Source organism: Plectrocnemia conspersa, unplaced genomic scaffold (genome assembly GCF_051122295.1).
Source record: "Plectrocnemia conspersa isolate PC_06_02 unplaced genomic scaffold, ASM5112229v1 ptg000010l, whole genome shotgun sequence".
Taxonomy (NCBI): Eukaryota; Metazoa; Arthropoda; class Insecta; order Trichoptera; family Polycentropodidae; genus Plectrocnemia; species Plectrocnemia conspersa.
In genome coordinates this window covers 26829141-26855825 of record NW_028277174.1, presented here as the reverse complement: position 1 = coordinate 26855825, position 26685 = coordinate 26829141, and the positions used below count along the sequence as shown (strand labels likewise).

Sequence of the window (26685 nt, the reverse complement as noted above, 5' to 3'; positions counted from 1 at the left end):
CATTTTATTTTCATATTGCTCATTTAATTTGTATTGTATTTTATAATAATAAACTCAAATTAAACATTATTCCATAACATACAAAACTATTCCAGAAATTTATAAGCAAACACCCGTCCAAATACTGACTACGCCGATTGCTGTTTAATTTCAGTCGTTCGCTACACTAACGAATGGCTAATGCGCAGATTATATATTTTAATGCACACTACAAATAATATTTTACTCAACCTATGCATTTATTTAATGCTCATTTTTTATTATTGTAATGCATAATCAATTAGTTTTATGGAACAAAGTATTTTATAAATTGCTCATTTAAATTGTCCTCTTTTGCAACCACTTATGTTTCAAGACTTCCTTTTACAGTTGACCATTGATGTTTTTTATTTAATTATTTTCATTGCCTAGCACACGTGCTTTAAATGATCCGCTCACACTATTGCTACTAAAATTTACCATGAGAAACTTGTATTTAAATGTGTGCTGTATACATTTTGCTGTCCAAGCCGATTGAACAATCGATAGAAGCTTTTACTCATTTTGAAGAACCAGATAATTCAGCTAAATTTGATTTATGTTTTATACACATTGAATCGTCCTTTGCATCAGAAGTCCCCCCCAGTAAAAATATTATTTTAGTTTGATTATTGAAAACGAGATTTTCGACAACTTAATTTATGCACTGTCTGATGATGACTAATTTGACAATAATAAATTCTCGACAACTCATGCTACGTCATAATCCTAACCAGATGTGATACCATCAATATATATACAAAACAAAATTAACTTCAGGACCTATCGTCTGATCAAGACGTATTGTAATTGGGAATTGATGCTGTTTGAAGAAGAAAATATTGGAGATAATTAAAAAGGTAAGTTTGTTAAAGATCTTTTATATTGTACTTTACAATAAAGAATGTAATGATTTAACTTAAAAATAAACATATATACATTATAGTCGAAATGTACAATACATACATAGGTACAACAAAACTTGAATAGATCTCGACATAAAAAAAATAATTTTATATATAGTACTATTACCTACATACTGTCTGTTAACAATAATTGTAACTATGTTCTACATAGTTAATCGCAATCCACCGTCTAATCTTATTATTTCGCCGTTGAGTAGTGGATTTTCTATAATGCTCGTCACCAACTGTGCATACTCTGACGGTTTTCCGAATCGATTAGGAAACGTCATATTATCAGCTAAAAATTTTTTTACTTTCTCAGGCAGGTATTCAAGAATGGGCGTATCAAACAAGCCTGAAAAATAACTGATTATGAGTACCAATGTTAAATTAAATTGCAATGGTTGATTTTAAAGCATACCTGGTGCGATAGTAACTACTCTAATTCCTTGCGTAGCCAAATCTCTAGCTAGAGGTAAAGTCATCCCGTTAACGCCCGCCTTAGAAGCGGCGCTACAAATTTGTCCCATTTGTCCATCAGTAGCCGAAGTGCACGACGTGTTTATGATAACTCCACGTTGTCCGTCTTCACTAGGCGCATTTTCTCCTATTAATCCAACAGCTAGTCGAACAACGTTAAAAGTACCAATCAAATTAACCTAAGAATTAAATTAAAAATGATGACTTATTTACATGGCAATTTGAAAATCAACATTGTAGCTTTTAGTAACCATGAATCATTAGGCGTAATTAAAAAATGACAATTGACTGAATAAGATAATTTATTAATACAAAAAGTCATACCTTTATAACACTCTCGAAATCTTCTAGCTTTTGAGGTACTTTCCTATTGAAATTATAGATTTTAAAGGATTTGTAAATAGCGGCACAATTTACTACATTATCTAATCTCCCAAATTTTTCCTTGGTAGCTTTAAGTACATTAATCATGTCTGTTTCAGAACATATCTGTAAACAAAAATGAATTATTACAATTTCTAACACTAACATAATTGTTAAATATGTATTAACTCACATCTGCTGGAGTAAATAAAACGTCATTCCCATAATTTCGAGCAAATTCCGCGCCATTGGAAGATGGCAAGTCGCAAATTACAACTTTGCCACTTTGCTGTAAGAGACGTTCGACAGTGGCTTTACCCAATCCGGAAGCACCGCCAGTAACCAAACTCACGAGTTGCTGAGACCAATTAATCAATTCATATTCATATAATAATATAAACAAAAAAAATATTATTTCATCTTAAACTTAATATCAAAACTCGTTTTAATTACCTTTGCCATTGTCTCTTTATTATATTTCGTTCGCCGGCACGACGAAATTTATAGGTTAAAGTTTGAGTGAAGTCCTAACACCAAAAAAACTGTCCATGTTAAACGTGTAATATATATTAAAATATATATAAAACAGAGCTGCAAGCAACTCCGAAATTCAGCGACCATACATACAAAAAATGTCTGATTGTAATAAAACAAATAATAATCGAAAAAGAAAATCTCGTAAACAATATCAGATCACAAAAGCTCTAGGAGACAAACAGAAATCAAATTGAGTCATTAAACAAATCAAAATATTTTTTATTCATCCATAGAAAAATACTAAAAAAATTTGCTCTAGAAAGCGACAAGAAAAGCAAAGCAACCTAAAATACCTACCAATCTTAAATAGTAAAAGCAACTAGCCAAGAAACGATATCGAAAAATCTTTAACTTTTCCTAAGCATCTGGAAACTGTTTTTAAACCACACTCCCTGGACTCCTAGACTGAAACCGCAAAATAAGTACATGAATATCTCAAAACGCCTTTCCAACTAACCCCACAAATACTATTGTTTAGATTTCAAGAATTCAAGAAATCAAAAAACTAAAAAAATGTACTAGGATACGACTTAATAACAGAGAAATTATTAAAGGAATTGCCATAAAAAGGCATGAAACTCATTACATTTATATTTAATGTCATATTAAGAGTAGCATACTACACTGCTCAATAGAGAGTTGCAGAAATTATAATGATTTCAAAACCAGGAAGGATACCTTCAAACAAACTAGTTAGTCTGCTCCTGATCTTATAAAAAGTATTCGAAAAACATTTTCTTCCAAGATTGAAACCAATACTGAAGCAAGAAAACCTCAGCCCCAATCAGCAATTTGGTTTCAGGAAAGATTACTCTACGATTACACAGGTGAACAGAATTGTTTACAATATATTTTAAAATCTGGAAGAAATACGATACTCTTCTGCAGCATTTTTATATATTACACAGGCTTTATATAAGTTTTACCACAAGGGTTTATTATACAAAATAAAAATGAACCTGTCTCATTATTTCTTCATGGTACTTGAATCATACATCAATAATATGTATTTTTTGGTCAAGCGTGGTGTAGATAGAACATCTATATTTTTTATAAATTCAGGCGTCCCTCAGGAAAGTATGATTGTGCCTTGTGTTGTACCTGCTGTACACCGCAGATCTCTCAAGTACGAAAAATAGTATGGTGACCACATTAGATGATGACACGGCGATATTAGCATCGCACGACGACCCAACAATCAGGGAAGTGTGCCTGTGTTGTACCTCCTGTAGACTGTAGATCTGTCGAAGCCGAAAAACACTATGGTGTCCACCTTTGCATTTATGGCACGAAAAGTCATGGTTCAATAAATGGAGGATAAAAGCAAATAAATCCAAGTCAGTACATATAACATTCACGTTCAGTTATTTACACCCCTGTCGTCTGGCCTGCATTCTATTGATATTTTTATTCTAATTTATAGATAAAAATTTAATTTTTAGAGTATATTATTTATTTATCGATTGTAATTACACATACACATCGTTGTTTATATCATATTTTTCCATTGTTTTGTCAATTTACAATTTTCATTCATGGTCAAAATTAGTGATGTTATGATGTCTTTTTTAAATAATCAATAAACCGGAATTGGAATGGTGGAAATGGTTGATTGACGGAAAGTTGTTTATTTGAGGTAAACATTCATTAAAACAACCCTATTTGTTTATCTATCAATAATTAATCTAATAGTTATAACAATACATTTTAACTTTTAACTAGAAATAGCTCAAAATTAGATAAATAATATTTAATTTACAATTTAATCTGTTTTTAGGTTATATATTATACTAATATTATCAAAATGACCGTCGAAGTAGATTATGGTGAAAAACCAGCAATAATTGTATCAAAAAAACGAACCGGTGGAAAGAAAAACGGTCCAACTGTTAATCACGTTGATCATATAATTGTTGTACAGGTAATATAATGAAATTATATAGCGTTTATTATATAATATTTTAAATAAACTTTTAGGGTTCTTCTAATATGACGTCTGCAAAAATGTACTCATTAGCAGAAGCCGGGGGAATTATCGAGCATCACAATTACAACGGCAACTCTAATCCGACTAAGATAAACGGTTTTAAAAATCATGTTAATAGTGATTTACCGATCATACCCGACTGTGACGAGAAATGCGATATATCACCCAATCATAACGAGAACGATCAGCTAGAGAAGATAAAACCGATGGAGCGACCGCAAAGCTTGCCTAGAAATGGATACAATTCGAATCTGTGCAACAGTCGAGAGATTGTGGATCTTTCGCCTATTTATGAAAATTCTTCAGACGCATGTTCGAGTCACGACGACGTGAGGAGTTCTAATAACGATATCGTAACACAAAAGTCTTGTTTAATCTTACACGAAGACGCTAACGATAACAATTCGTTAACGCCTAATAGTTTATCTCAGACACATTCGGAGACTAGTTTAGAGATGAGTCTATTGAACGATAAACATAGTATGAAGAAAAAGAAAAGAGTGAACATTGTATCCGATGCAAATATTCATAGTGACGACCCAGGGATTGAGATTGCGGCTTTGAAATGCGACTCCGAATCGTCGGGTTCACCTGAAAAATCAACAATGAGCAATGCCGATGGATATTTGACGATGAACGGTACGATCAAGAGAGGGAAAAAGAAGGGTCAGAGCGTCGACGTGACGTTAAACATGTCCAGAGAAGAGCTCGAAGTCTTAGAAGCTAACATCGTCGCCAACGAGATCATAAAAGCTCAACGCGAATTCAAATGTTCGCTCGCATCCGGCGTTCATATCGTCTTATGGACGTTAATATGTATGCCGTTCGTAACTATAGTATCGTCTATTTATTCTTTTTATATGGGAACGTTGACGTGGTATAATATATTCATACACGTGAGCGAAGGGAAGAATATATGGATTAGGATATTCGTATCCCCGGTCGTTATACTTTTGTACCCGTTTTTGATATTGTCGTTTACTGTAGGTTTAGGATTGTATGCAGGGATTGTTCAGATTACTTATTGCGGTCCAACGTGGTGGAAAGAAGTCTGCGATTTTGAAAAGGGATTCTACGGATGGTTTTGTGGGTTTTTACATCTGTCCGATTGCAGTCCTTACGAGGTTGTGATTTTGACCGACTTAAAAGTCGTCGAATTCACTGACATGAGGGGACAATCGTCGACAGAAGACTTGTCCATTTAATAATACATTAATCATCGCATAAGCGCTTACAATATAATACAAAAACATGAAACAATGTTGGTGTAGAAAAATGGTATAAAACAAGAACATGTTAATCAACATCAATTTAATATTTTAAACTTAAACTAACCAAGGGCTAAGCCCTGGCGTAAGGTTATTTTAGTGCCCAGTTAATAACTTCTGGCATCTAACAGAAGTTATTTTTTCAGAAACAAAACTTCGTACATTTGGACGACACATTGAAATTTCTGTCACCATTTTCTCTTTTCCATGAAAATAGTTTTTATCTGGTTCTTGTATTTTTATAATTTAATGACTGAAATGATCAAAAAAATAGATAAATATCTTATTCTAGTTATTGAGAAAAGTCAGACTTGAGTCTGCATTAGCTATTGCCAATCGTCAAATATTCAATGCATTGTGTAAGAAAAAGATGTAAGTAAGGACTTTTTCATTACTTTTGACTTTACGAAACTAATTAAGAGAGTCCTCACATCATGGATTGGCCTCATTTTTGTTTGTGCTTATTGCTGCTCATTTAAAATATAATATTTTAAGACAGTTTGCACAATTATACATTTTATTGTATAAAAAAAAATGAAAACCATTTCATAATTTTTTCACTGAAATGGAGAATTGTAAAAATAGATAGAGAAAAAGTGGAGTTCCGAAATTCAGACTCAAGAAATATTTATTTTATTCATATATAAATAAAAAATATATCACGGCTTCAAACCGTTATTTTTTCATTTCGGTTTTCGTTCTGGTTCAATTGAAAAAGTTTATATATATTATATATATCAGTTAAGTTCCGGAAAAAATTACGTTTTTTCGGTTCAGCTCGGAGTGATTAAATTTTTAAATGTTTTTCCTTGTATTAAAAATTTATTTTCTACCATAATTTAGAACATTTTATTCCTTCTTTTCTAATAATCATTCAACATGAATTGATACAATAATAGTAATTAATTAAAGGTTTTACAATTAAAACTAGAAGTATATAAATTAATTTATTAAACGAAACATGTAAAAAAATATGTACCGAACTGAAATAAATATTTTTTTTCAGTTCAGCTCCAGTTTTCGTTCCGACAAAAATAACGTTTTTTTTTATTACAGTTTCCGGTTCGAAGCCCTGAAATATGTCGATCGAACGCCCAAACTTAGAATAAAATTTTCGCAATTTTTCCACTTTATAAAAAGTAATCCAGACCCCGGATATTTATATTGGCTGCTCCCCTCCCCCCACCTTGTTGAGTCTGGTTATCAATGTTTAATCTACGTACAATTAGTATAATTATTGTTATACATATTTACATAAGCCTTCATAGTCTGATTAAACTCTGAATTTCAGACGTCATAGCTGAAACAGGGTTAACTTGAAGAGGGAAGCGGCTGCTTTCCCAGTCTTCTCCGTCTAGATTATTCTTTCTCAAACTTTTTTAGAATTCCTTGCGTGATGATCTCTTTAAAAGTAAATGAAGCTCATGGCCCTTTTAAAATTTAAATCAACTACAATTAACATACAGGCTATTATTAAAATCATTTCATCCTCGTTTTTTTTTTAATTATTGCTTACTAATTTAGATATAAAGTAAAAGAAGAGGTTTTTTATTATTATTTTGTGTAAAAATACAGATTTAAAAATTAGCAATAAACATAAAAATGATGCAGCTTTATTTTGAATCCTGTTAAAAAAAGTTTTAGCTGAATTCATTTCAATTTTTAAGATTATATATGTATATTAATAAATTTATTATTAATTTTGGGGTTTGGATGATTTTCGGAATTGTATCTACTATTATTAGAAAAGTGAAGAAATTGTCTAATTTTCTCAAAAATATATATTCTTGATGTATGATTTCAGTACCACAAAGAAATGAAAGTAAGGTTCATTTTTATTGTATATAATAAACCAAACCTTATCAAAAGCCTGTGTAATGTCCAAAAATGCTGCAGAACTGCTGAGGTTTTCTTGCTTCAGTATTGGTTTCAATATTTGAAGAAAAAGTTTTTCGAATACTTTTGATAAGATCAGGAATAGACTAACTAGTTTGTTTGACAGTATCTTTCCTGATTTTGAAAGCATTATAATTTCTGTAACTGTAGTATGGTACTCTTGATATGGCATTAAATATAAATGTAATGAATTTCATGCCTTCTTCTGGCAATTCCTTTAATAATTTTCGTCTTATTTATTATTTTTCTACACACAGTAATTATGATCGGTGAATGATTTGATGATAAATATAATAAAGATTCCGTTTTGAGAATCCCTTTATAACACAGAAGTCGATAAGGTCCGGACTTCTTCTATCAGATGGCCAATATGTCGGTTGCCTAGCAGAAAAATAAATGAGGTTGCAATTTTCCATAGCTTTCAGTAGTTGTCTTCCTTTAGGTGTTGTCGTTTTCGAGCCCCATTGTGCGTGTTTTGCATTATAATCACCTCCTGATATAAATCGGTCTCCAAGGGCGTTATAGAATTGTATATACTGGTCCATTTGTATTTTATGTTTTGGTGGACTATAGACAGCTGTGATAGTTACGAGTCCAGTCCAGTCCTCTATTTTTATGCTAGTGGTTTGGATGTGTCCACTATCATATTTATCCAGTTTGATGTTTTATTGTATTTTTACTTTACCGATCATTCATACCAGGACGCTGATGATGCGATTTTATATTTTTATTTAAATATTGGCCGAAGTATATTCAAACCAATTTTGGTCAATAGGAGAGCGCAAAAACAATTATCACTTCTCAGAAGTCAAAAGCAATAAAATTGTTGGCGCCTTCGCAGCGGCTGTGATAGTTGTTTTTTGTGCTCTTCTATTGGTCAAAATTCGGTTTTGATGTACTTCTTAGAAATCGTAATATAATATCGTCGCCGTCGTAGTGTGAATGATGGAGCGTTTCCACTACAACGGCATGATTTGGAATATTTAAAAATAAACGTTTTTTTCTTAATAATTCGTTAATTGGGAGATAAATGTACTTACTCCCTTTTGATGTAATCAATGATATTTTAGTTTATGTGAACCCAGAGACAACTATAGATGGTTGTGCAGATCTTTTCACAATGGTTTGTTAGATCTGTTCCTTCTTTTGCAAGAAGAATTTTTTATCTTATCAAAAGTATCGGAACGACGTTCCAGTGCATTCCGGCCCCACTACACCACTGGCGATGACCTTTTATTGTATAATATATTTTTACTATTACTATTATATTATTGGAGGTCCATGTTTTTGAGACTTGTTTTTGAATACCATTTACAGCGTATATCTAAGATTATCATGTATTCTAAATTTATAAATCGAGTAGTATGGGAATATATATTATGAACTGAATGTAATGAAAATATACATAGTAAGACATTAGTCCAAATTGAATAAAACATATACACGTATATTAGAAAGTTTACCCTGCAGTTGAAATGACATTTATTTGCACGATATTATTTTATAAATCAATATGCTCAAATTAATATTTTCTGTGATGTTTTCTAAGATATTTTTAATTTGCAAATAACATATCGGCTTTGCGTATATAAATTTAATATAAGAAGTGACACTAAATAAAACATTCCAAATGTCATTATATAATACATATCTTATATATTTTTTACATATACATGCTGAAAGCTTTCAATTACGCCATACAATTTAATTGTATCATATTTGTCGTTTTAAGTGTAATCTTAGCTTGCTGAATCGGCAGCAGGGTTTTTATTTATTTATATAAATTAATGTAAGTATTCGCTGACTGTATATGGATGCCTGTAATGTTTTATGTTGGTGATATATTAATTTATCACAGTTTTAAGACTGATATATAACTAGTCCATGTAAATGTGTTTGTATTTTTGTCGTATTTAAATATACTTTGAAATCGTGTAACATTGTATCAATTGTAAAGTAGGTAGTGTATGTAGTATAAATTAAAAGTATTAGCCGGTTTTATGAATAATTTATTTTCAAAATATATCTATTCAACGATTTTATATTAGCTACGCACTATGTTAACTTAAATAATCAACAATTTAAAGCACCGTAGTCATCTAAATGATCTTTATAAAAAATCAAAAATTATGTTACGAGAACATAGATAGGAATTTAAGCAACTAAATATGTACACGTATTAAAAGGGTATAAGCTATCGGGGCGAAGTCGTTTCGTCGGGAGGTTTTTTTTTGCCGGCTTCGGTATTCTGAATCTCTTGGTATAGTCGCTCTTTGGCTCGCACCACTTTGGACTGCAGATAGAAAGAGCCTCCTTTGGATTTATCGTTGCAGTTGAAGAGGTGCTCGTAACTCTTGTCGATGACTTCCTTATCCAGCTGTTCCACGTTAAGGATTTGTTGCGCTTCGTGCTTGGACAGCCCCGATATGACGTCCCTTCTGTGCTGAGCCGCTGCCTGTCCACCGCCGGCTGCTGCAGATCTTTTGGCGGCCTCTTTACTCGCAGCTACTTCCTGTTGGATGGCCCGGCCGAACGCGCGGCCTATGACCTGCGCCCCGACCACCAGGATCTGCGCGAGGTATTTCGCCATCTCTGCCCGTCTCGACCGTCGAACTTAACCTCAAAACTTTGACATTTCATCGATTGCGCACTTGGCCTAAACAACCGAAAACTACGCATCATATAAAAATAATATTCTGACGCAATATAATTTTACGTAACAATATACAAACAAGTAATAAACAATTTTTAATAAACTCAATGTGCCCAAATTACTGATTCAGTTTTATTTCTGTATAATAGTACTTCATAATAAGCACGGCGCCACCTAAAATTTGACAAATGCGAAATTTTTAATTTGCTGTTTAAACCCTAACTTAACCTAAACGATTATAATAACGGTATAATAGTTATTTTGTTCATGTTAGGTTTGAGTACCTAAAACATATGTTTTTTACGTCAAAATTAAATCCATCTTTTTTTTAATACACTTTCTTAATATACACACTAAAATAACACTAGTTCTTACTTCCCACTGCGTTTTCCGAACTGTTTAAATCTAAATAAATTAACTGTAAAGCCCCATTTATATATATTTATATTTAGGTTTTATTATGGCCAAAACTCGGGTAAAGCTGGACCCACAGACACACATTTATTGACGACTACTGCGGGCTTGTCCACTCACTTTAATATCAATCATGTAACTGCTATAAATATATTCAATAAAATACTACTGCAGCGGCTCAATCTGTGTCTATTTGCCACCCGTCACTTTCCATCGCCAAATAACCATTATATTCGTTTAAGTTGGTTTGGTTTTGTACAGTAAATAGGCGTTTCACAACTGTTAAATTTGAGCGTTGCACCGTGCTAACTTACAAGTACCATGTGTTTTTTATTTGGAGGAAATACAGTGTGCTTATAGCTTGTTCATAAGCATGCCACAAAATATTATTGCCGAATAATAAACATACCAATTGCTGAATACGCCCTTAATATGCTTACGCTTAAGAACCAACGATTAAGACGATTTACATAATTAATATATCGTTCCACCCGTTCCACTGTTACTAACTTTCTGTCTTTCACTAAAACGATGACAAAATATTTTGATATGGGAATTCAAGTTGACGTCGTATATACCGATTTTAAGAAAGCCTTCGATAAGGTTTGTCGTGGATTATTAATAAAAAAAATTATTGGACCTCGGTTTTTTGTGTCTTTACTATCAAATGTAAAGAAAAATCCTGGAAGAAGTAAAAAATATATATTTTATTTAACCTTTATTTAAGAAAAGATGACAACATAATTTTAATTGTATGTTTTAAAACGTGCTAAAAGAGTTAAAATTAAGGTTTTAAATTATTTAAAAATAAAGAAAACGTATAGCTGGCTGAAACGGCGTTATACTTTAGCCATTAAAAGCAAACCGCGTGCTTTCGCGCCAAACACGCCAAACGTCTAATCCACCATACAAGTATTATAGAAGTACAAAATGGTATTTATTTGTAGTTTATTTATGCTTTATATATAACTAACATTGTAAACGACTCACTTAATAATAGTTTTATTAGAAAACTATATAAAAACATTGTCAACTCACTCAAATGCCCATTGTCTTTGTACTTGAAATCATAACTTTTCTGACTTCAGAGTTCTCCAATTCCCGACACTCCTAGTGATAATGGCAGATCGGAGGCGGTTACGTCTCCAGCCAGAGAATTGGATATGTTTGAAGACGAGGGTGACATTATGGATGCCTTGGCCGGAAACGACGAAGAAGAGGATGGAGAAGAACTTTTTGGAGATAATTTGGAAGAGTGAGTTCGTTTGATATTGTATTTATATTGAGTTATATATACTGTCACAAATAGTTAAATAATTATGACTTTTGCGTTGACCTTGATAATAAGTTTGTGTACTTAATCATTATAGTGATTATCGACCAATGCCAGCTTTGGATCGTTATGATCCAGAAAATTTGGATGATGGAGATTACGATGAAATGTCGGTGGATGGACGCAGAGAAGCTGAAAGGGAGATGAGAAGACGAGATAGAGAAGATGGAATTATGCATCGGGATGATCGCGATCTGTTATATGGTAAATTTATTTCAAATCAAAAATACGATCTTAAACTTACAAATTACAATTAAAGAAAGATAATCTTGTTCTTAAAGACTCGACAGTGAACATTAAAAATAAAGTTTCGATTTGACCGAAATAAAATCTTTGGATGTCTTTGTTTTTGTAGAAATTCAATTACACAAATAACCAATATATTTATAGATGAATCCGACGATGAAAGTACTGCCGGCGATCGTAGAGCTAAACGTCGGAGAATGGCTGAAAAAGCTGCCGATGGCCTCGATAGTGTCAATGAAGAAGTCGTCGAAAGTATCGATAATTTATACGATACTAAAGGTCATTCGCTTAAGGAATGGGTTTCCATGTTGGGACCTAGGACTGAGATCATCAATAGGTATATCAAAAAATATATACATATGTATATACCTTAAAATAATCTCATATTAAAATTATGAATTACTTTTAACAGATTTAGGAACTTCCTGAGGACTTACGTCGACCAGAAAGGTCATTACATTTTTAAGGAAAGACTTCGTCGCATGTGTGAATTGAATCAGGCGTCCTTCCAAGTCGAATACAGAATCTTATGTACAAAGGAGTGTGTCCTCGCTTACTTCTTATCCGAAGCTCCTCTGCAAATGTTGCCCATCTTTGACGAAGTCGCTAAAGAGATTGTGTTGCAGATCTTCCCCTCTTATGACAGAGTCACTTCGGAGATACACGTCAGAATATCCGACGTACCTCTGGATGATAAAATTCGATCATTCAGAAAGCTACATCTGAATCAACTCGTGAGAACCGTCGGTGTCATCACAGCCACTACAGGTGTTTTACCGCAATTGTCTGTCGTCAAATACGATTGTAATAAATGCGGATATATTCTGGGACCTTTCGTACAATCACAGAGTTCAGAAGTTAAGCCTGGATCTTGTCCCGAATGTCAGAGTACTGGTCCATTCATGGTAATTTTAAATTAATTTAGTGATTCCTATTTTGTTTAGAATGATTTACTTTATATAATAAAATTTTAGATTAACATGGAACAAACAGTCTATCGTAACTATCAGAAAGTCACAATTCAAGAATCTCCGGGCAGCATTCCTGCTGGTAGAATACCGAGGAGTAAGGATTGCATACTTTTAGCAGATCTCTGCGATCGTTGTAAGCCTGGAGACGAAGTGGAAATAATTGGCGTGTATACAAATAACTACGACGGATCATTGAACACTGAACATGTAAAGCATAATTTAATACTTGACTTATTAATTAATAAACCTATTAAATATTCTATATTGTTGCTGTAGGGATTCCCAGTTTTCGCTACGGTGATCTTAGTCAATAACATCATTGTCAAAGATTGCAAACAAATCGTCGAATCGCTGACCGACGAAGACATATCGGCTATCATCAAACTATCTAAAGATCCTCGCATCGTGGATAGAATCGTTGCCAGTATGGCACCGTCTATCTTCGGCCATGATTACATCAAGCGAGCCCTTGCTTTGGCTTTGTTTGGCGGTGAAAGCAAAAATCCCGGTGAGATATCTATCTGTCAAATCTTTATAAATACAATATAGAGCTCTAATTAATTAATATTTTTAGGCCTAAAACATAAGGTGCGTGGTGATATAAACGTTTTGATTTGCGGTGATCCCGGTACTGCTAAATCACAGTTCCTCAAATACGCCGAAAAGATTGCTCCGAGAGCTGTTTTCACGACCGGTCAAGGAGCAAGTGCTGTCGGTCTTACGGCTTACGTGAGACGCAGTCCTGCAACAAGGTTTGTATTATTGAGTCTTAGATTGAGAATATAATTCTTATTAATCTATTTCATTAAATAGGGAATGGACTTTGGAAGCCGGAGCTTTAGTTTTGGCTGATCGTGGAGTATGCCTTATTGATGAGTTCGATAAAATGAACGATCAAGACAGAACCTCAATCCATGAAGCTATGGAGCAGCAATCAATTTCGATATCTAAAGCTGGAATTGTCACATCTTTACAAGCAAGGTATATTATATATACATATATACTCATCTCAGTGAAGATGATTTGTGTTATGATGCTATAAAAAATGCAGGTTTAGTCTTCAGAATGTCACTTTGCAATGAACAGAGAAATTAGGCAAAATTTCCTGAACTAAACAACCACTTCTTTTATAAATGATTTTGATAGACAATGAAACATAGTACATATTTAATGCATTTGAAGCTGCATCTTGGGCTCGAAACTATAACTATGAATTTATAAAATAAAAAACATAATTGTTAATGATAAACTTATTGTCATATTTTCCACAGATGTTCCATAATTGCAGCTGCGAATCCAATTGGTGGAAGATACAACGCCAGTATGACATTCTCCGAAAACGTCAACTTATCAGAGCCAATTCTTTCTCGTTTCGATATCTTGTGCGTAGTTCGAGATGAAGCCGATCCGATGCAAGATCAGCATTTGGCAAAGTGAATAATTTACTTATTTGTAATATACCACAAAAAAATGATACTAATAAGTTAATCTTCAGATTCGTGGTAGGATCTCACATTCGTCACCATCCGACACAAAAAGACGTAGTTCAAGATCCAGCCAACGAATTCCACGACACCGATTTTATCATACCTCAAGATCTGCTCAAGAAATATATAGTCTACTCGAGAGAAAATATACACCCTCAATTAGGAGTAAGATTTGCTATAAAATTTATATATCTACTGTAAATATATGCTAATTTTATTTTATTACTATATATTTAAGAATATGGATCAAGATAAAGTGGCACAGATGTACAGTCAGCTCCGACAGGAATCTCTAGCTACCGGTAGCTTGCCAATCACAGTAAGACACATAGAATCAGTCATTCGAATGACAGAATCTCATGCCAAAATGCAACTACGATCGACTGTCACCGACGATGACGTTAATCTAGCTGTGAGAATGATGGTTGAAAGCTTCGTCGAAACTCAGAAATACAGCGTCATGAGATCAATGAGAAATGTACATAATCATCATAGCATTATATTTTCTATTATCGAGTTATTTAATCTATTATATTTTTTTAGTCATTCCAAAAGTTCCTCTCGTACCGAAAAGACCACAGCGAGCTGCTTTACTACATCCTCCGGCAGTTGACTCTGGACCAGATCGCCTACATGAGAGGACTGCACGGTTCTCGGCAATCAACTGTCGAAGTCTCTGAAAGAGATCTCTTGGATAGGGCGAGACAAATCAACATTTCAGATCTGAAACCATTTTATGAAAGCAAAATATTCAAGATCAACAACTTTACTTACGATCAGAAGAAGAAGGTCATTGTTCAAATCGTGCCGCTAGCGAATTCACTCGATTAATATTGAATCTCAACATCTTTTAATTTTTGATACCTCAACTCATGTTAATTTAAGCAATAATAAAAATATTTTTTACTAAAAATTTATGTGACTTTTTCTGATATATTGTACAATTTTACCACAAGGATTAGAAAATTAAATTCACTGGCATCTTATTCATACTACTTTCGGCTCCTCAAGTGGTTGCATACTTTCTACAATCATTAAGAGGACTTTCTACGTATTATGTATTCATATGCCCAACAACGGATATTTGCGCTTGCTATTGAAACGCCTAGCTACGCCTAAAAACAATACGTTGCTATTGTTACATGTATCTTTTGTAATTTTCGAACCATAAATGGCTTAATAACCTTGGAAGCTACGTTTTCATTAACCACTTCTCGGTCACTGTATTTTTTTTTAAATGTCTGGCACGGACCTACCCTTTCCTATGCAGCAGTATAAAAAATGCAGTCTATAAATCAATGATAAATATTCATACAAATTTAATTATTAACATAAAATGGCTATGATAATTTTCTCAAGAAATTTGCTGATTTTTGAGATGAGAATTCACAAAATACAAATTTCCTTATTAACTTGAGCATAAGCGGGAAGAGATTTTAACCTTTTGACCGATATCGCCGTACATGTACGGTGGTCGACCTTTCATTGATTTGAGGTACCCCAGATAGTTATATATTTACATATATAACTGAAGAAATAATAAATAAAAACATACTTTTTTAATAAATGATTTCTATAGAAAATTAATACCAATAAAAGAGTGAAATAAATTAACATAACAAAAAATATTTTATATTAATTTTATAAAAAAATATTGAGAGCTTCTGAATTGATATAAAAAATTTTAACATAAGCTGAATAATATATAAAATATATGTGAAATAAATTAATGAAATTTAATAATAGAACAAGTGTTAAAATAAATTATTAAAACATACTAATACAAAAAAGTAGTAAAATAAATCAAAGCAATAAAATGTTGAGAATCAATATAAAATAATAATAAACAAAAAACAACAGAAATAATTACGGAAAAATATGTAAGATTAACTCATTCCCAGGTATGTACTATCAAATTAACAAATGTGTATAAATTAACTCACTACTCAAAGGGTTAAAGGATGTAGGGGAAGCAGAGTTAAACAACAACGCGATTGTCGCTGGAGTGACCATCTTGACTGTTTTTATTTTAAGTCATGAACACATTTTGTGTGTCCCCAAAAAGCGATGCAATTGGCTCATAAACATCCTCATCGGCGATTCCCAAGAGCTGTTATAAATGACGTAACACTTGGTAACAGAGGGGGGAGACATCGCGGATCGCTCAGAGAGCATCACGATAAAACATCTCGACAACTCCCAGCTGCTTGACCGAAATCACAGCCAACAATAATACAACTCGACATGCCAACGACGACTTTCCGAGTTCCAAGGCCTACCATTTCAACTCCACTGCTTAATAGCGGCATCCACATTTGTCTATTTATGTGGTAATTTATATATGGTAATGACTGATACAGGTCCCGTCATGTAAATAGAACGCTGGACGACTGTGGAGGGGATAGGTCTGTGCATAAAGGTACTTATTGCTTTATTTATTATATTTCAATAATTTATTTTAAAGGTCTGTTTAAAATTTAAAAAAAAATGTTTTTTGATATAATTTTAATATGATTTAACAGTATTACATATTTATTTATTAAATACATAAACAATTTAACATAAAGGTGACACACCTTCCATCAGATCGTCATGGGTCACATGGAAACCAGATGAGACGGCAGCGTTGGTGCTGTTAGTATCTACTTCATCATCATCGTTGCCAGCTATCATTTTATCAGTCATCATCATTAACGCGAATGACAAACTTCTGTCATCTTATCCCCCACAGTTTCATTTTTACTGTACTCTTCTTCTATATCTTTTACCTTCCTATACAATTTTTCCCATTCCCTCACTCCCATTAAATTTATCTTTTCATTCACGAGTTCTGTCACGCTATTAATATTCCAACCAACAGTTTTACTGGCCACGTATTCTTTGATTTCTGACCATATAATTTCTATGGGATTGAGATCCGGATTGTAATGGGGTAAATGGAGGACAGTGAGATACTTTTCAGCTTATCAATTATATTTTTTTATATTCATCCTTATATCTGTTAAATTATTTGTACATCTGCGGTTTAAGCAGCCTTTCATTGAATTGTAATCCTTTTTGGGTCAATCAGGTTTGCATAACTGATTTTTTTGTGTTGGATGTTCGACGATCACGACTGAATTAGGTGGTAAGTTTGTTTCTAGTCATTGCTCATAATTGTCGAAGTTCATGTTATCATGATAGTCTCCAGACTTTATGCCAGCTTTGAACACAAATAGAGCATTCGACACAAACTCTTGTTCACTACCCGCGTGTACGATGACTTAGCGCTGACCTTTTGATATTGGTTTTTTGATGCCTTCGGTGTATCCGTCTGACCAAGAATGATGACACCAATTAGAGCTATTGACATATGACTCGTCTGTATATATAACAGGTCTTTATTTGTCTCTATATTTTAGATATTTGATTCTTTGAAATCTGATTTTTTCTAAGGACGGCATTGGTAATCCCCCGTCGCGCCTCACTTCCTACCACCAAATAGACAGAGTGCAGCTTTATCGCCAGGGCTCTTCATATGTGACAGGACCTGTACATTGTGTCGCGATCAACTTGTTGGCCAGGCCTGGTATATAAGATCCATACAATATTATGTATTTTTTTTACATATATTAGTTGTAAATCTTTACTTAATTTTATACGGGAAAATATTGGATTTAATAAAAATATATATATAAATTAATTTTTGCTTATATTTAGTGTTAAACTTTAATATTAATTTTTTAATAAGAAAAACGATATGAACGAAAAAGTGTTTTGAGTACATTACGTAAAACTATTATTTACATTTCCTTCTCAGTGATATGTTTAAAAAAAAAATGGAAAACAAAATTACAATAAAACACTAGGTATACATAAACTGTTATAACTAATCAGGAAACATTTGGCAATAATAAACAAACAACCTTTTAGTGGCTTCAACAACACTTCATGATAGTAACAGATTAGGCGTGTCTCTCAAAACATTACAACTTTAAACAGTTCATATTTTTAATTACAAAACATCATGTTTGTCAACTCGATGTAAGGGTGCTACTGCTACTGCTGGAACTGCTACTACTTTGCGACGAATCTGAATCACTCGACGAAGAAGTATCTTTGACCTTTTTAACTTTTTTGACATCTTTGGCGTCATCGCTGGAATCACTCGAGCTACTGCTGCTACTACTACTGCTGCTGCTACTGCTACTATCACTACTGCTGCTACTGCTGCTGCTCGAGCTGGTGTTGTGTTTCTTTTTTTTATTTGTTTTATCATTTTTCTTAGGTTTTTTATTTTCGACTTTAGACGACGCCTGATCTGATGCTTGTCTGAAATGATCAAAATAAAGAGAACGTTACAAAAAAATCTCTAGTTTAAAACTTAGATATTATGCAGAATCGATGACCTAGCTGATACTAATACTTATAAGGTGATCATATTTTGAAAATATCTAACACTAAAAATAAAAAGTCAATCTTGGAAATTTCTGTTCGACGAAGATAAATTGCTACGGGAGCAAAAAAACGTTGTCTTAGAAATTTTTGTTCGAGGAGAACAAAGAAGAGCAAATTGCTATGGGAGCTAAAGAAAATATGAGTTTAGGAAATTTTTGTTCGACAACAAACGAGGCCAAAATTTTTGGAAAGTTCAATCCTCCTTAAAAATGATAAATGTTTGACAAATATTTCAGCACAAGCAAATTTTCGCTCGAAACATAACCTAAAAATCTAAATTATAATACAAACACTTACTTGTCTTTCACCTCTTGCTGCTGCTTTAACCGTTTGTTTAACAGTTGCGTGCGCGAAGAGCGATGTAAGTATTTGCGCTTTCCCTTACATTCGTAGCTCCAATGCCCCATGGCTAAGCATTTTTGACATCTAACTCCATTCGGAAATGCGTTGGCTTGAGCGGTCTCCCTGTTGAATTATAAAATGGTATTATCATAGATGCATTTACACAAATGCGTAATATTATGAAATGTATACTTACCATCGTTTGAGTGCCACACGGTTAACCATTTTATTGTTGTTAATACAAACTAAAGAAAGAGCGTCGAGAGACCAGAAGTGTCAAACGTCATTTGTAAAGTTGTGGCCTTAAGGAGGTGAAATCTCACCATATTCAATAAATCGATTTATGCAACTTTAATTATCAAATATATTATTAATATTGATTAATAATTTTTAACGCTTTTGATTTGTAATTAACGTTTATTGATTGGTAATTATTGCTTAGTGGGGTAATATCGAACAATTTCCATGCGTCGATAATGGTGAAATTATTTGCGTAAGATAAGAATACACGAAAATCTTAACCTATTTTTTTTGTGCAAATTCAATAAGTTATATAAAATGGATATAGTCTCTTTGTATTATTAGCAGTGCTTACATATTACATTATTGATACCTAAAAAGCATACACATGTATGTATGTATACACAAAGTGATCGCCATAGCAACCTTTTGACATATCAAAAGCATTTCTTATGCGCCAATAAAAATTAATGTCTTACTATCTTTTGACATAAAATACCATAAGAATGTATCCAATTTGGCAAGATCGTGAAATAAGATTCGATTTACCATATTCGTACGTGTTTTATACATATATATTTTTAATAAATTAACCACAATCTTAAACGTGATGTTTATATTAATTTCAGTCAGCTTAGAATGAGACCTGGAGAAAAAATATTAGACAGATTAGACTCAATTGAAGACACAAAAGGAAACAGTGGAATCAGAGGAAGACTTGTGGTGACAAACCTGAGAGTCTTATGGCATTGTTTATCCTCTCCAAGGATCAATTTATGTAACAAATTTATGATAAATAATTAATGTATAATGTATACAATACAATGTAAGTAAAACTTCAGGCATTGGATTTAACTGTATTTTGAGCACCACCACAAAAATAGTTCGGTCAACTTTGAGGGGAACCGCAGAAGCTTTGTACCTTCTAACAAGTTTCCATCAGAGTAGATATGAGTTTATATTTACGAATTTGATACCGGGAAATATGAGGCACTTCACGAGCGTTATGGGTGTTCATAAGTACATAATTTATATTATTTATTATATAATATTATATAATACGAGTAATAAAAAAACATATTAAATTTCAGAGCTTATATATCTACGCGACTTTATCGAGAGATGAAACTTCGCGGAGCTTTCATCCAAAATAAGCAATTAAAAGTTTTACCTTTGGAACAAGTACGCAACTTATATAAATATTTTTCTCTCTCTTTTAATATTCTTCGCTGTTTAACTTGTGGGTTTAGATACACACATCTCAGCATGGAGTATGGAATCTTTCGAGCGATACTGGAAATCTTGGCACGATGATTATAACAAACGTCAGGATCGTTTGGTACGCTGACGTTAACGAATCTTTTAATGTTTCATTGCCATATATTCAAATAGAAAGCGTATGTATTAGATTAAAAATTATTTACAAAAATAAAATAAATTTATTTATTAAAAAATTTTAGATCAGAGTACGAGATTCTAAATTTGGAGAAGCTTTAGTTATGGTAACAGTAGAACAAAGCGGCGGTTATGTTTTAGGCTTCAGGATAGACCCATCTGAAAAACTAAGACCACTTCATAAAGAATTGAGTTCTTTACATTCACTATATATAAACAAACCTATTTTTGGAGTCCAATATACTTGGAGTAATCAGGTTGTATTATTTTTCTACTAACTTATTTGCATGTATGTACTTATTTTTTATCATATTTAATTAACAGCCACTGCCAGTTCTACCTCAAAAAATCTTAGAAGAAGAAATCGAAGAAGTCGGAGAGCCGAGGGGCGAAATGGGACCCACAATATATTTGGCCTCTCAGGCGGCTCAAAAAGAAGGTCCCAAAACTGACGATACTCCAGTTTATAGCCCTTATTTGGGTTTAGCAATCGAACCCCCGAGAGAAGGATTTACGCTGAAGGAACTATGGGAAGTCTTACCAGCAAACCAAGGTTAAATAATAAAATAAACTTATATGTATTGTAATAAATTATTTATTAATAAAATTATGAAAAGTTTAACAATTTTTGTTATAAAATTTTATATAATACAACATTTATATCTATAGCTCTACACTACTCTTTTAAATATCTACAATATACTATATAACAATAATAATCAAAATAATTTTCACTAATGGAGCGTTTTTATATGATTTATTACTTCTATAGAAATAATCGTGCAAATATATTTAGAATATATTTTTTCTACTATAAGTATTAAAAAGATTAATATAATAAGGCATTTTAATGCATTGAATAAGTATTTTGTATTGAATTGATATACAGTATAATAAAATTGTATTATATACATATTTTTATATCAGCAATACGTTATTATTAAAATACTTCAAGATACGAGTTTTATATAATACTTTACTGATATATTTTAAATAACAGCGCGATACACATTAAAGCTTTAAGAATATGGATTCATATTAACAGTATAGTGATACTCGTATAAATTTTGCTATAATAATAAATAGCGACTCGTGAGTTAAAATATTACAACTTTTTGAAAATACTATTATTTGGTTGAATTAATTTAAATGGTGCTGCAATTCTACAGTTATTAAAACGAGCCGCTAATAATTTACATAAAAAAATATATTTTTATACATAATCATTTAAATATGTCTGTGTCTAGAATAATATTGAGCTGTCTGAATTCTTGTTAGATCTCTTTCGCTCATTGTTGGAACTCGAGGTTTCATTTCAGGCATGATGGCACATCCAAAAACCGAAAGTTCTCCTCCATTTACTGGACCTATCGTTTCAGTGATTTCCATTTTAGCCACTTTTCTGTAAAAATAACAACAATATTCATTAACAAAAATGTAAATATTCAATATTAATTAAAAATAGTCATATTTACGTTCTATCTGGTAATCTATCTTCCGGCAACCAGCAATGAAGGGAAAATCGGCGTGCCATCTGAAAAACTCCTCTATATAATTGAATGCAAGAAAATAAAACTCAATATATTATACATAACAGTGGTTATTAATAGTGCTTACAAATAACTAATTAATACGTGTGGCGTTTAGGCTCAATATCAGACATGTCACTTTAGAGTGGAATACAAATTGGACATTAAATATTTATTATTTCAGTCTTGTACATGTTTTAATTTAATGATAGCTATGTATATTTTAGATGAAACCTACTTTATTAGAATGATATAACATCAAATAGCTATGTGACTTAACGTTGTATTATATTTATGTGTATTTATAGTTTTTTAATCCATTTTTGTTGTAAAACTGTGGAGATTAAATTTGTTGCAATTACTTGTTAAAAGCATAATAAAACTAATTGATATAGTTATTTGTGAATTGCAGAATAAGTTTATTTGTCACACCGGCATTATAAAATCGCACATGCTAATCGCCTATTTGGGTGGATTATGACTATTTGCTACTTTAAAATGTACTTAAACCAAGAAATGCACTATATAATGCGTATAAAAGTGCTCAAATTCAGCATTGCCAAATCTCCAGTTGTTTGAACTATGATTGTTAAGCTAAGAACATTAGTATTAAATAGTAGTAAAATGTCTGTTTCCGCCCTAATGCATCGCATTGGCCAGACGGTTGAGAGTAGGTAAGAGAAAGAGAAAGCACATCCCCTAACTACTAAGTACGTCATTTGGGGGGGGGGTGAGGTGGGTGCATTCCTCATCGCCGTCACGATTTTATTGCTTTTGACGTGAATTTTTGACTTCTGAGAAGGGATAATTTTTTTGCGCCCTCCTATTGGTCAAAATTTGGTTTAATATGCATCGTATGATTCTCACTTATTGTAAGTAGTAATATAGTCTCAATATGACGGTCAATTTGAAGCAGACGTTTTCCACTTTTTCAAACCTGGCTTAGCTACGTCGGAAATCTGAGAGTTATACACGATATTAAAAACGAATTAAAGGACTACGTGACGTATACAAGGCTACGGACACAAAACATCTATAAAAATAATCGTGAGCTACGATGATGTACACTTAGTGTACATGTAAAAATATGTAAAAAATAGTGATTTAAAATCAATGAGGCACAAATGTTTTAACATAAGTGCTGTCAGCGAATAAATGCATAAATCCGCTTAAAATGATTTTTCCCGAGTAGTTGACCTTCATGCGCTTGTCGCATAGTAAACTAAACATTCCAGCAATCAGGTGTTGTGAATCACAACGTAATAAAAATGAAATTAATTTAGATTGTCAAATTGTTTATTTTATTGCAATCCGAACATATTTTGTAAAATTAACCTGCTCTTTTTGGTTTGGTTCAGTCAAAATCTGTAATTTCTTGAAATGCTACTGCTTATTTTCTGATTATATGTCTGTAAATTATTTTAATTAATTAACTATTTTTTCAGTTTGTTTTCTCATCTACAAAAATACGTGTATAATTCCGCTATACCCAGTACCCTTATAAATAATCTAAAAGGCTCTTTATCGACCATACATACGAACATTCATTAGTAATTTTATCGCACGTGTCGACCGCACCTTTTGATTGGTTAAAATAAAACCTATGTAACCGTTTAAAAACTCAATTGGTATATAACATGAATTTGTGTGACTTTCGATAACTATATAAATACATTTAAGTGCATTATGGAGGAATATCTATGATATGAACATTTTAGTCTATATATTTTTAAATATATTTACAAAATAAGATTATATGTATACTCAGTGTACATCACAAGAATTTAAAGGTGAAGCTTGCTCTGAAATGAAACATAAAAAAAATTGTTGCCTTTTGCAATGACCAATCTTTTCAAACAATATTTTCGACTCTCATTAATAAGTATTATATATAAATTAACTAAATGGAAACAACAAAATTTCTACAATATTAAAAAAATTGCCGTTAACAAAATAAAATTTAAAATGACAACATTTCTAATTAATATTTTGTTGTATTTTTAAGGTGATTTATTATTCTAAATTTTTCATCATATAATATTGCAATTCATAAGTAAAATATAATATATGACATTTTTTATAAGGAAAATAGCAGCTTATTAGTAAAATAAGAACGAATCCAACATACAAGTATTCAATTTTATATATAAAAAACAGATATTTAAAATTGCACACAAAGAAGCGATAAAAATTCTGCTGCTATTTGTAACAAATCTTTCTTTGCAAAAAAATATTTTTCTCATGTCGGGTTCAAGACGTTCGTGATTTTAAAAAATTAAATGTGATGTATATAGTTGACACAAAAATTATCTCAGGTTTGTATCAGACTCTAGATGTTTTTACCATAACACATTACATACACGTGTAACACATTAATCAAATTATCATTATATATATATGTAACACATGAATCGAATTATATGTAATGATCATTATATACACGTGTAACGCATAAATTATGTCATTAAATTTTAACTATAAATACAGAGTAATTAAATAAATAAATCGGCATTCGCTACAACTACATGATCATACAGTCGTATTATTCTCGGAGCATCCCTACTCTCCTCGCTGTTCCATAACATCAGCTTACTATAAAAATGACGATTCACTCTTATGAACATAAAAATAGATTACAAAAGAGAGTAGCAAAAATTACCCTAACCTAAAAAATCCTTAATTTTGTTGATAATTAATTAATTGTAAAAGCCGAAAAAAACGTATTTCCTCCAAAAACTTTAAATTAAATTCCCTAGTGAGATTTATTTCATGCAGTTTATGTATCATTAGCTAATATATAAGCCAAATTGGATCCAATGTAATTAAGTCAATTTCGCAGCAAGTTTAAATATAATTAAAAAATCATTACCCCCATAAAATAACGTATGTTGTTGCAATTTTATAATGAATGCATTTCAACCCTTTTAGGGCGTTTTCACCTGATTGTCTCTACTGTGATTTTTTTATAAGATTAAGATTACAATTAGTGAGGATCTCTGATATATTGCAAACAAACTATAAAACATACATATGTATTTGATATTGTTTCTAGACGTCACAAGTATAATAAAATAATCGATAATCACCTTGACTGATCCTTTTTTCCTTGATCTTGAACCAGGTCCTAGATTGACGTCTGGTAAATAGTTATGCATGCTTCCTTCAATTTTATTATACTCATAATAATTAATTTTAATTTATATAATAATATTTTTATAACATAACATACTCACTCGATAGATCGTTTTTGGAGTTCAAGGAAGACTTTCTCGACTGTTGAGCGGGAGGTAAAAAAGATTGACCTTCGCTATCTTCATTTATATTGGGTTGAGTTTTCATAACTGCACCGCACTTGCAGTCCTTGACCGTTTTGCAATTTTGGCAAACGCTATCGCAGCTTCCGCATTTTTTGCAAACCGTTTGGGAGGCAGATCCGTGCTTTCTATAGTTGTTCTCTTCTCCCAGACCCGAGTCCGATTGGCTGGTCGCTTGTTGTTGGACGTTTTTTGGAAAACAAACTTTCATCTCGACGTCCGAAGGCAAGGCTGTGTAACAACTACCAGCTAATGTAACTGACCAACCACCTAAAAAAAAAATAACAATAAAATATGATTATGACCTATTATTTCGTATAGAATTGTGCTGGTACCATGTGAGGTGATACTTGCTATAAGTGCTGGAAACAATTATTAAATTTCATAAATTTTCTAGCACCATAAACATGTGTACCATGTATGTAAGACATCGCTAATTCGCTACAATAGCAATCTGCAATATAGGATAATTGTAACAGTACTGCATCTGCGACTAACTTCAGATCTCTGTTTTTTAATGATAATATTAAATTATTTAAGAAAGTGTGTTTTCGAGTTTAGTCGTTGTATCAATTGAGTGTGCGCAAAGTGAAGTAAGGCACTTGTTGTTTAATTTCTGAAACTATATAGTTATATGACAATATAATGAGAGTACTAATAATACATTTATATACATAATAATCTTTAAATATATACCATAAACATTTAAAAAATTGTATCTTACTCTATTCTAAATCATACCAACGTACGTAGTGGGGGCACGGCGGGCCAAAATAATCGCGGTACTAAATAAAATCAGACTAGAAGTTCGGACTACTAAATACTTATTCAACAATGATGATATATACGATTTAATACAAATACTTTTCC

The 26685-nt window shown here is 32.2% G+C and overlaps 7 protein-coding genes and 1 pseudogene across 7 annotated transcripts in view; 3 read left to right on the top strand and 5 right to left on the bottom strand.

The window, feature by feature from the left end:
- Positions 1–883: 883 nt before the first annotated feature.
- On the bottom strand, positions 884–2334 carry LOC148231216 (3-hydroxyacyl-CoA dehydrogenase type-2-like). Its single transcript, XM_088195026.1, has 5 exons — positions 2220–2334; positions 1960–2124; positions 1728–1892; positions 1345–1582; positions 884–1278 (listed from the first exon to the last, which is right to left on the bottom strand). The coding sequence occupies exons 1-5, from the start codon at positions 2226–2228 to the stop codon at positions 1088–1090; spliced, it is 768 nt and encodes a 255-aa protein (XP_088051152.1). The 5' UTR covers positions 2229–2334; the 3' UTR covers positions 884–1087.
- Positions 2335–3866: 1532 nt separating this feature from the next.
- LOC148231215 (uncharacterized) lies at positions 3867–6140 on the top strand. Its single transcript, XM_088195077.1, has 3 exons — positions 3867–3939; positions 4081–4224; positions 4281–6140. The coding sequence occupies exons 2-3, from the start codon at positions 4108–4110 to the stop codon at positions 5493–5495; spliced, it is 1332 nt and encodes a 443-aa protein (XP_088051203.1). The 5' UTR covers positions 3867–3939; positions 4081–4107; the 3' UTR covers positions 5496–6140.
- A 3306-nt stretch (positions 6141–9446) lies between these two features.
- On the bottom strand, positions 9447–10084 carry blp (mitochondrial import inner membrane translocase subunit Tim16). Its single transcript, XM_088195076.1, has one exon. The coding sequence runs from the start codon at positions 10042–10044 to the stop codon at positions 9649–9651; it is 396 nt and encodes a 131-aa protein (XP_088051202.1). The 5' UTR covers positions 10045–10084; the 3' UTR covers positions 9447–9648.
- Positions 10085–11376: 1292 nt separating this feature from the next.
- Positions 11377–15471, top strand: Mcm2 (DNA replication licensing factor Mcm2). The gene is made up of 13 exons (XM_088194531.1): positions 11377–11454; positions 11610–11776; positions 11892–12058; positions 12245–12437; positions 12513–13005; positions 13075–13278; positions 13348–13579; positions 13646–13823; positions 13885–14052; positions 14343–14504; positions 14567–14723; positions 14797–15036; positions 15102–15471. Exons 1-13 carry the CDS (start codon positions 11452–11454, stop codon positions 15387–15389), a joined length of 2652 nt encoding a protein of 883 aa, XP_088050657.1. The 5' UTR covers positions 11377–11451; the 3' UTR covers positions 15390–15471.
- A 1584-nt stretch (positions 15472–17055) lies between these two features.
- On the bottom strand, positions 17056–18075 carry LOC148231212 (uncharacterized; annotated as a pseudogene).
- Positions 18076–18232: 157 nt separating this feature from the next.
- LOC148231211 (uncharacterized) lies at positions 18233–19654 on the bottom strand. Its single transcript, XM_088195900.1, has 3 exons — positions 19534–19654; positions 19293–19460; positions 18233–18869 (listed from the first exon to the last, which is right to left on the bottom strand). The coding sequence occupies exons 1-3, from the start codon at positions 19560–19562 to the stop codon at positions 18572–18574; spliced, it is 495 nt and encodes a 164-aa protein (XP_088052026.1). The 5' UTR covers positions 19563–19654; the 3' UTR covers positions 18233–18571.
- Positions 19655–20083: 429 nt separating this feature from the next.
- On the top strand, positions 20084–21530 carry BBS5 (Bardet-Biedl syndrome 5 protein). The gene is made up of 7 exons (XM_088195906.1): positions 20084–20133; positions 20207–20355; positions 20420–20597; positions 20669–20759; positions 20828–20974; positions 21038–21229; positions 21297–21530. Exons 1-7 carry the CDS (start codon positions 20084–20086, stop codon positions 21528–21530), a joined length of 1041 nt encoding a protein of 346 aa, XP_088052032.1.
- Positions 21531–21845: 315 nt separating this feature from the next.
- LOC148231209 (uncharacterized) overlaps positions 21846–26685 on the bottom strand; it is a 65713-nt gene continuing 60873 nt past the window's right edge. Inside the window, exons 6-9 of the mRNA XM_088195905.1 lie at positions 25735–26085; positions 25588–25661; positions 22448–22506; positions 21846–22374 (exon numbers count right to left, since the gene is read on the bottom strand). Coding sequence (XP_088052031.1) covers positions 22200–22374; positions 22448–22506; positions 25588–25661; positions 25735–26085 — 659 coding nt within the window. The 3' untranslated portion in view covers positions 21846–22199. The remainder of the gene's footprint in view (positions 22375–22447; positions 22507–25587; positions 25662–25734; positions 26086–26685) is intronic.

Bases quoted from the DNA above. Each gene is read 5' to 3' on its own strand.
- LOC148231216 (XM_088195026.1), bottom strand. The intron at 1,893-1,959 runs GTGAGTTAATAC...TTTTGTTTACAG, and splicing joins TTTTATTTACTCCAGCAGAT to ATATGTTCTGAAACAGACAT. The intron at 1,583-1,727 runs GTATGACTTTTT...TTTAATTCTTAG, and splicing joins ATTTCGAGAGTGTTATAAAG to GTTAATTTGATTGGTACTTT.
- LOC148231211 (XM_088195900.1), bottom strand. From the start codon at position 19,562: ATGGTTAACCGTGTGGCACTCAAACGATG. The intron at 19,461-19,533 runs GTAAGTATACAT...ATAATTCAACAG, and splicing joins CGTGTGGCACTCAAACGATG to GGAGACCGCTCAAGCCAACG. The intron at 18,870-19,292 runs GTAAGTGTTTGT...TGATCATTTCAG, and splicing joins CAGCAAGAGGTGAAAGACAA to ACAAGCATCAGATCAGGCGT.
- LOC148231215 (XM_088195077.1), top strand. From the start codon at position 4,108: ATGACCGTCGAAGTAGATTATGGTGAAAAACCAGCAATAATTGTATCA. The intron at 4,225-4,280 runs GTAATATAATGA...ATAAACTTTTAG, and splicing joins ATCATATAATTGTTGTACAG to GGTTCTTCTAATATGACGTC.
- blp (XM_088195076.1), bottom strand. From the start codon at position 10,044: ATGGCGAAATACCTCGCGCAGATCCTGGTGGTCGGGGCGCAGGTCATA.
- Mcm2 (XM_088194531.1), top strand. The intron at 12,438-12,512 runs GTATATCAAAAA...TACTTTTAACAG, and splicing joins AGGACTGAGATCATCAATAG to ATTTAGGAACTTCCTGAGGA. The intron at 13,279-13,347 runs GTAAAGCATAAT...TTGTTGCTGTAG, and splicing joins GATCATTGAACACTGAACAT to GGATTCCCAGTTTTCGCTAC.
- BBS5 (XM_088195906.1), top strand. From the start codon at position 20,084: ATGTATCCAATTTGGCAAGATCGTGAAATAAGATTCGATTTACCATAT. The intron at 20,356-20,419 runs GTAACAAATTTA...GTAAAACTTCAG, and splicing joins CTCTCCAAGGATCAATTTAT to GCATTGGATTTAACTGTATT. The intron at 20,598-20,668 runs GTACATAATTTA...ATTAAATTTCAG, and splicing joins AGCGTTATGGGTGTTCATAA to AGCTTATATATCTACGCGAC.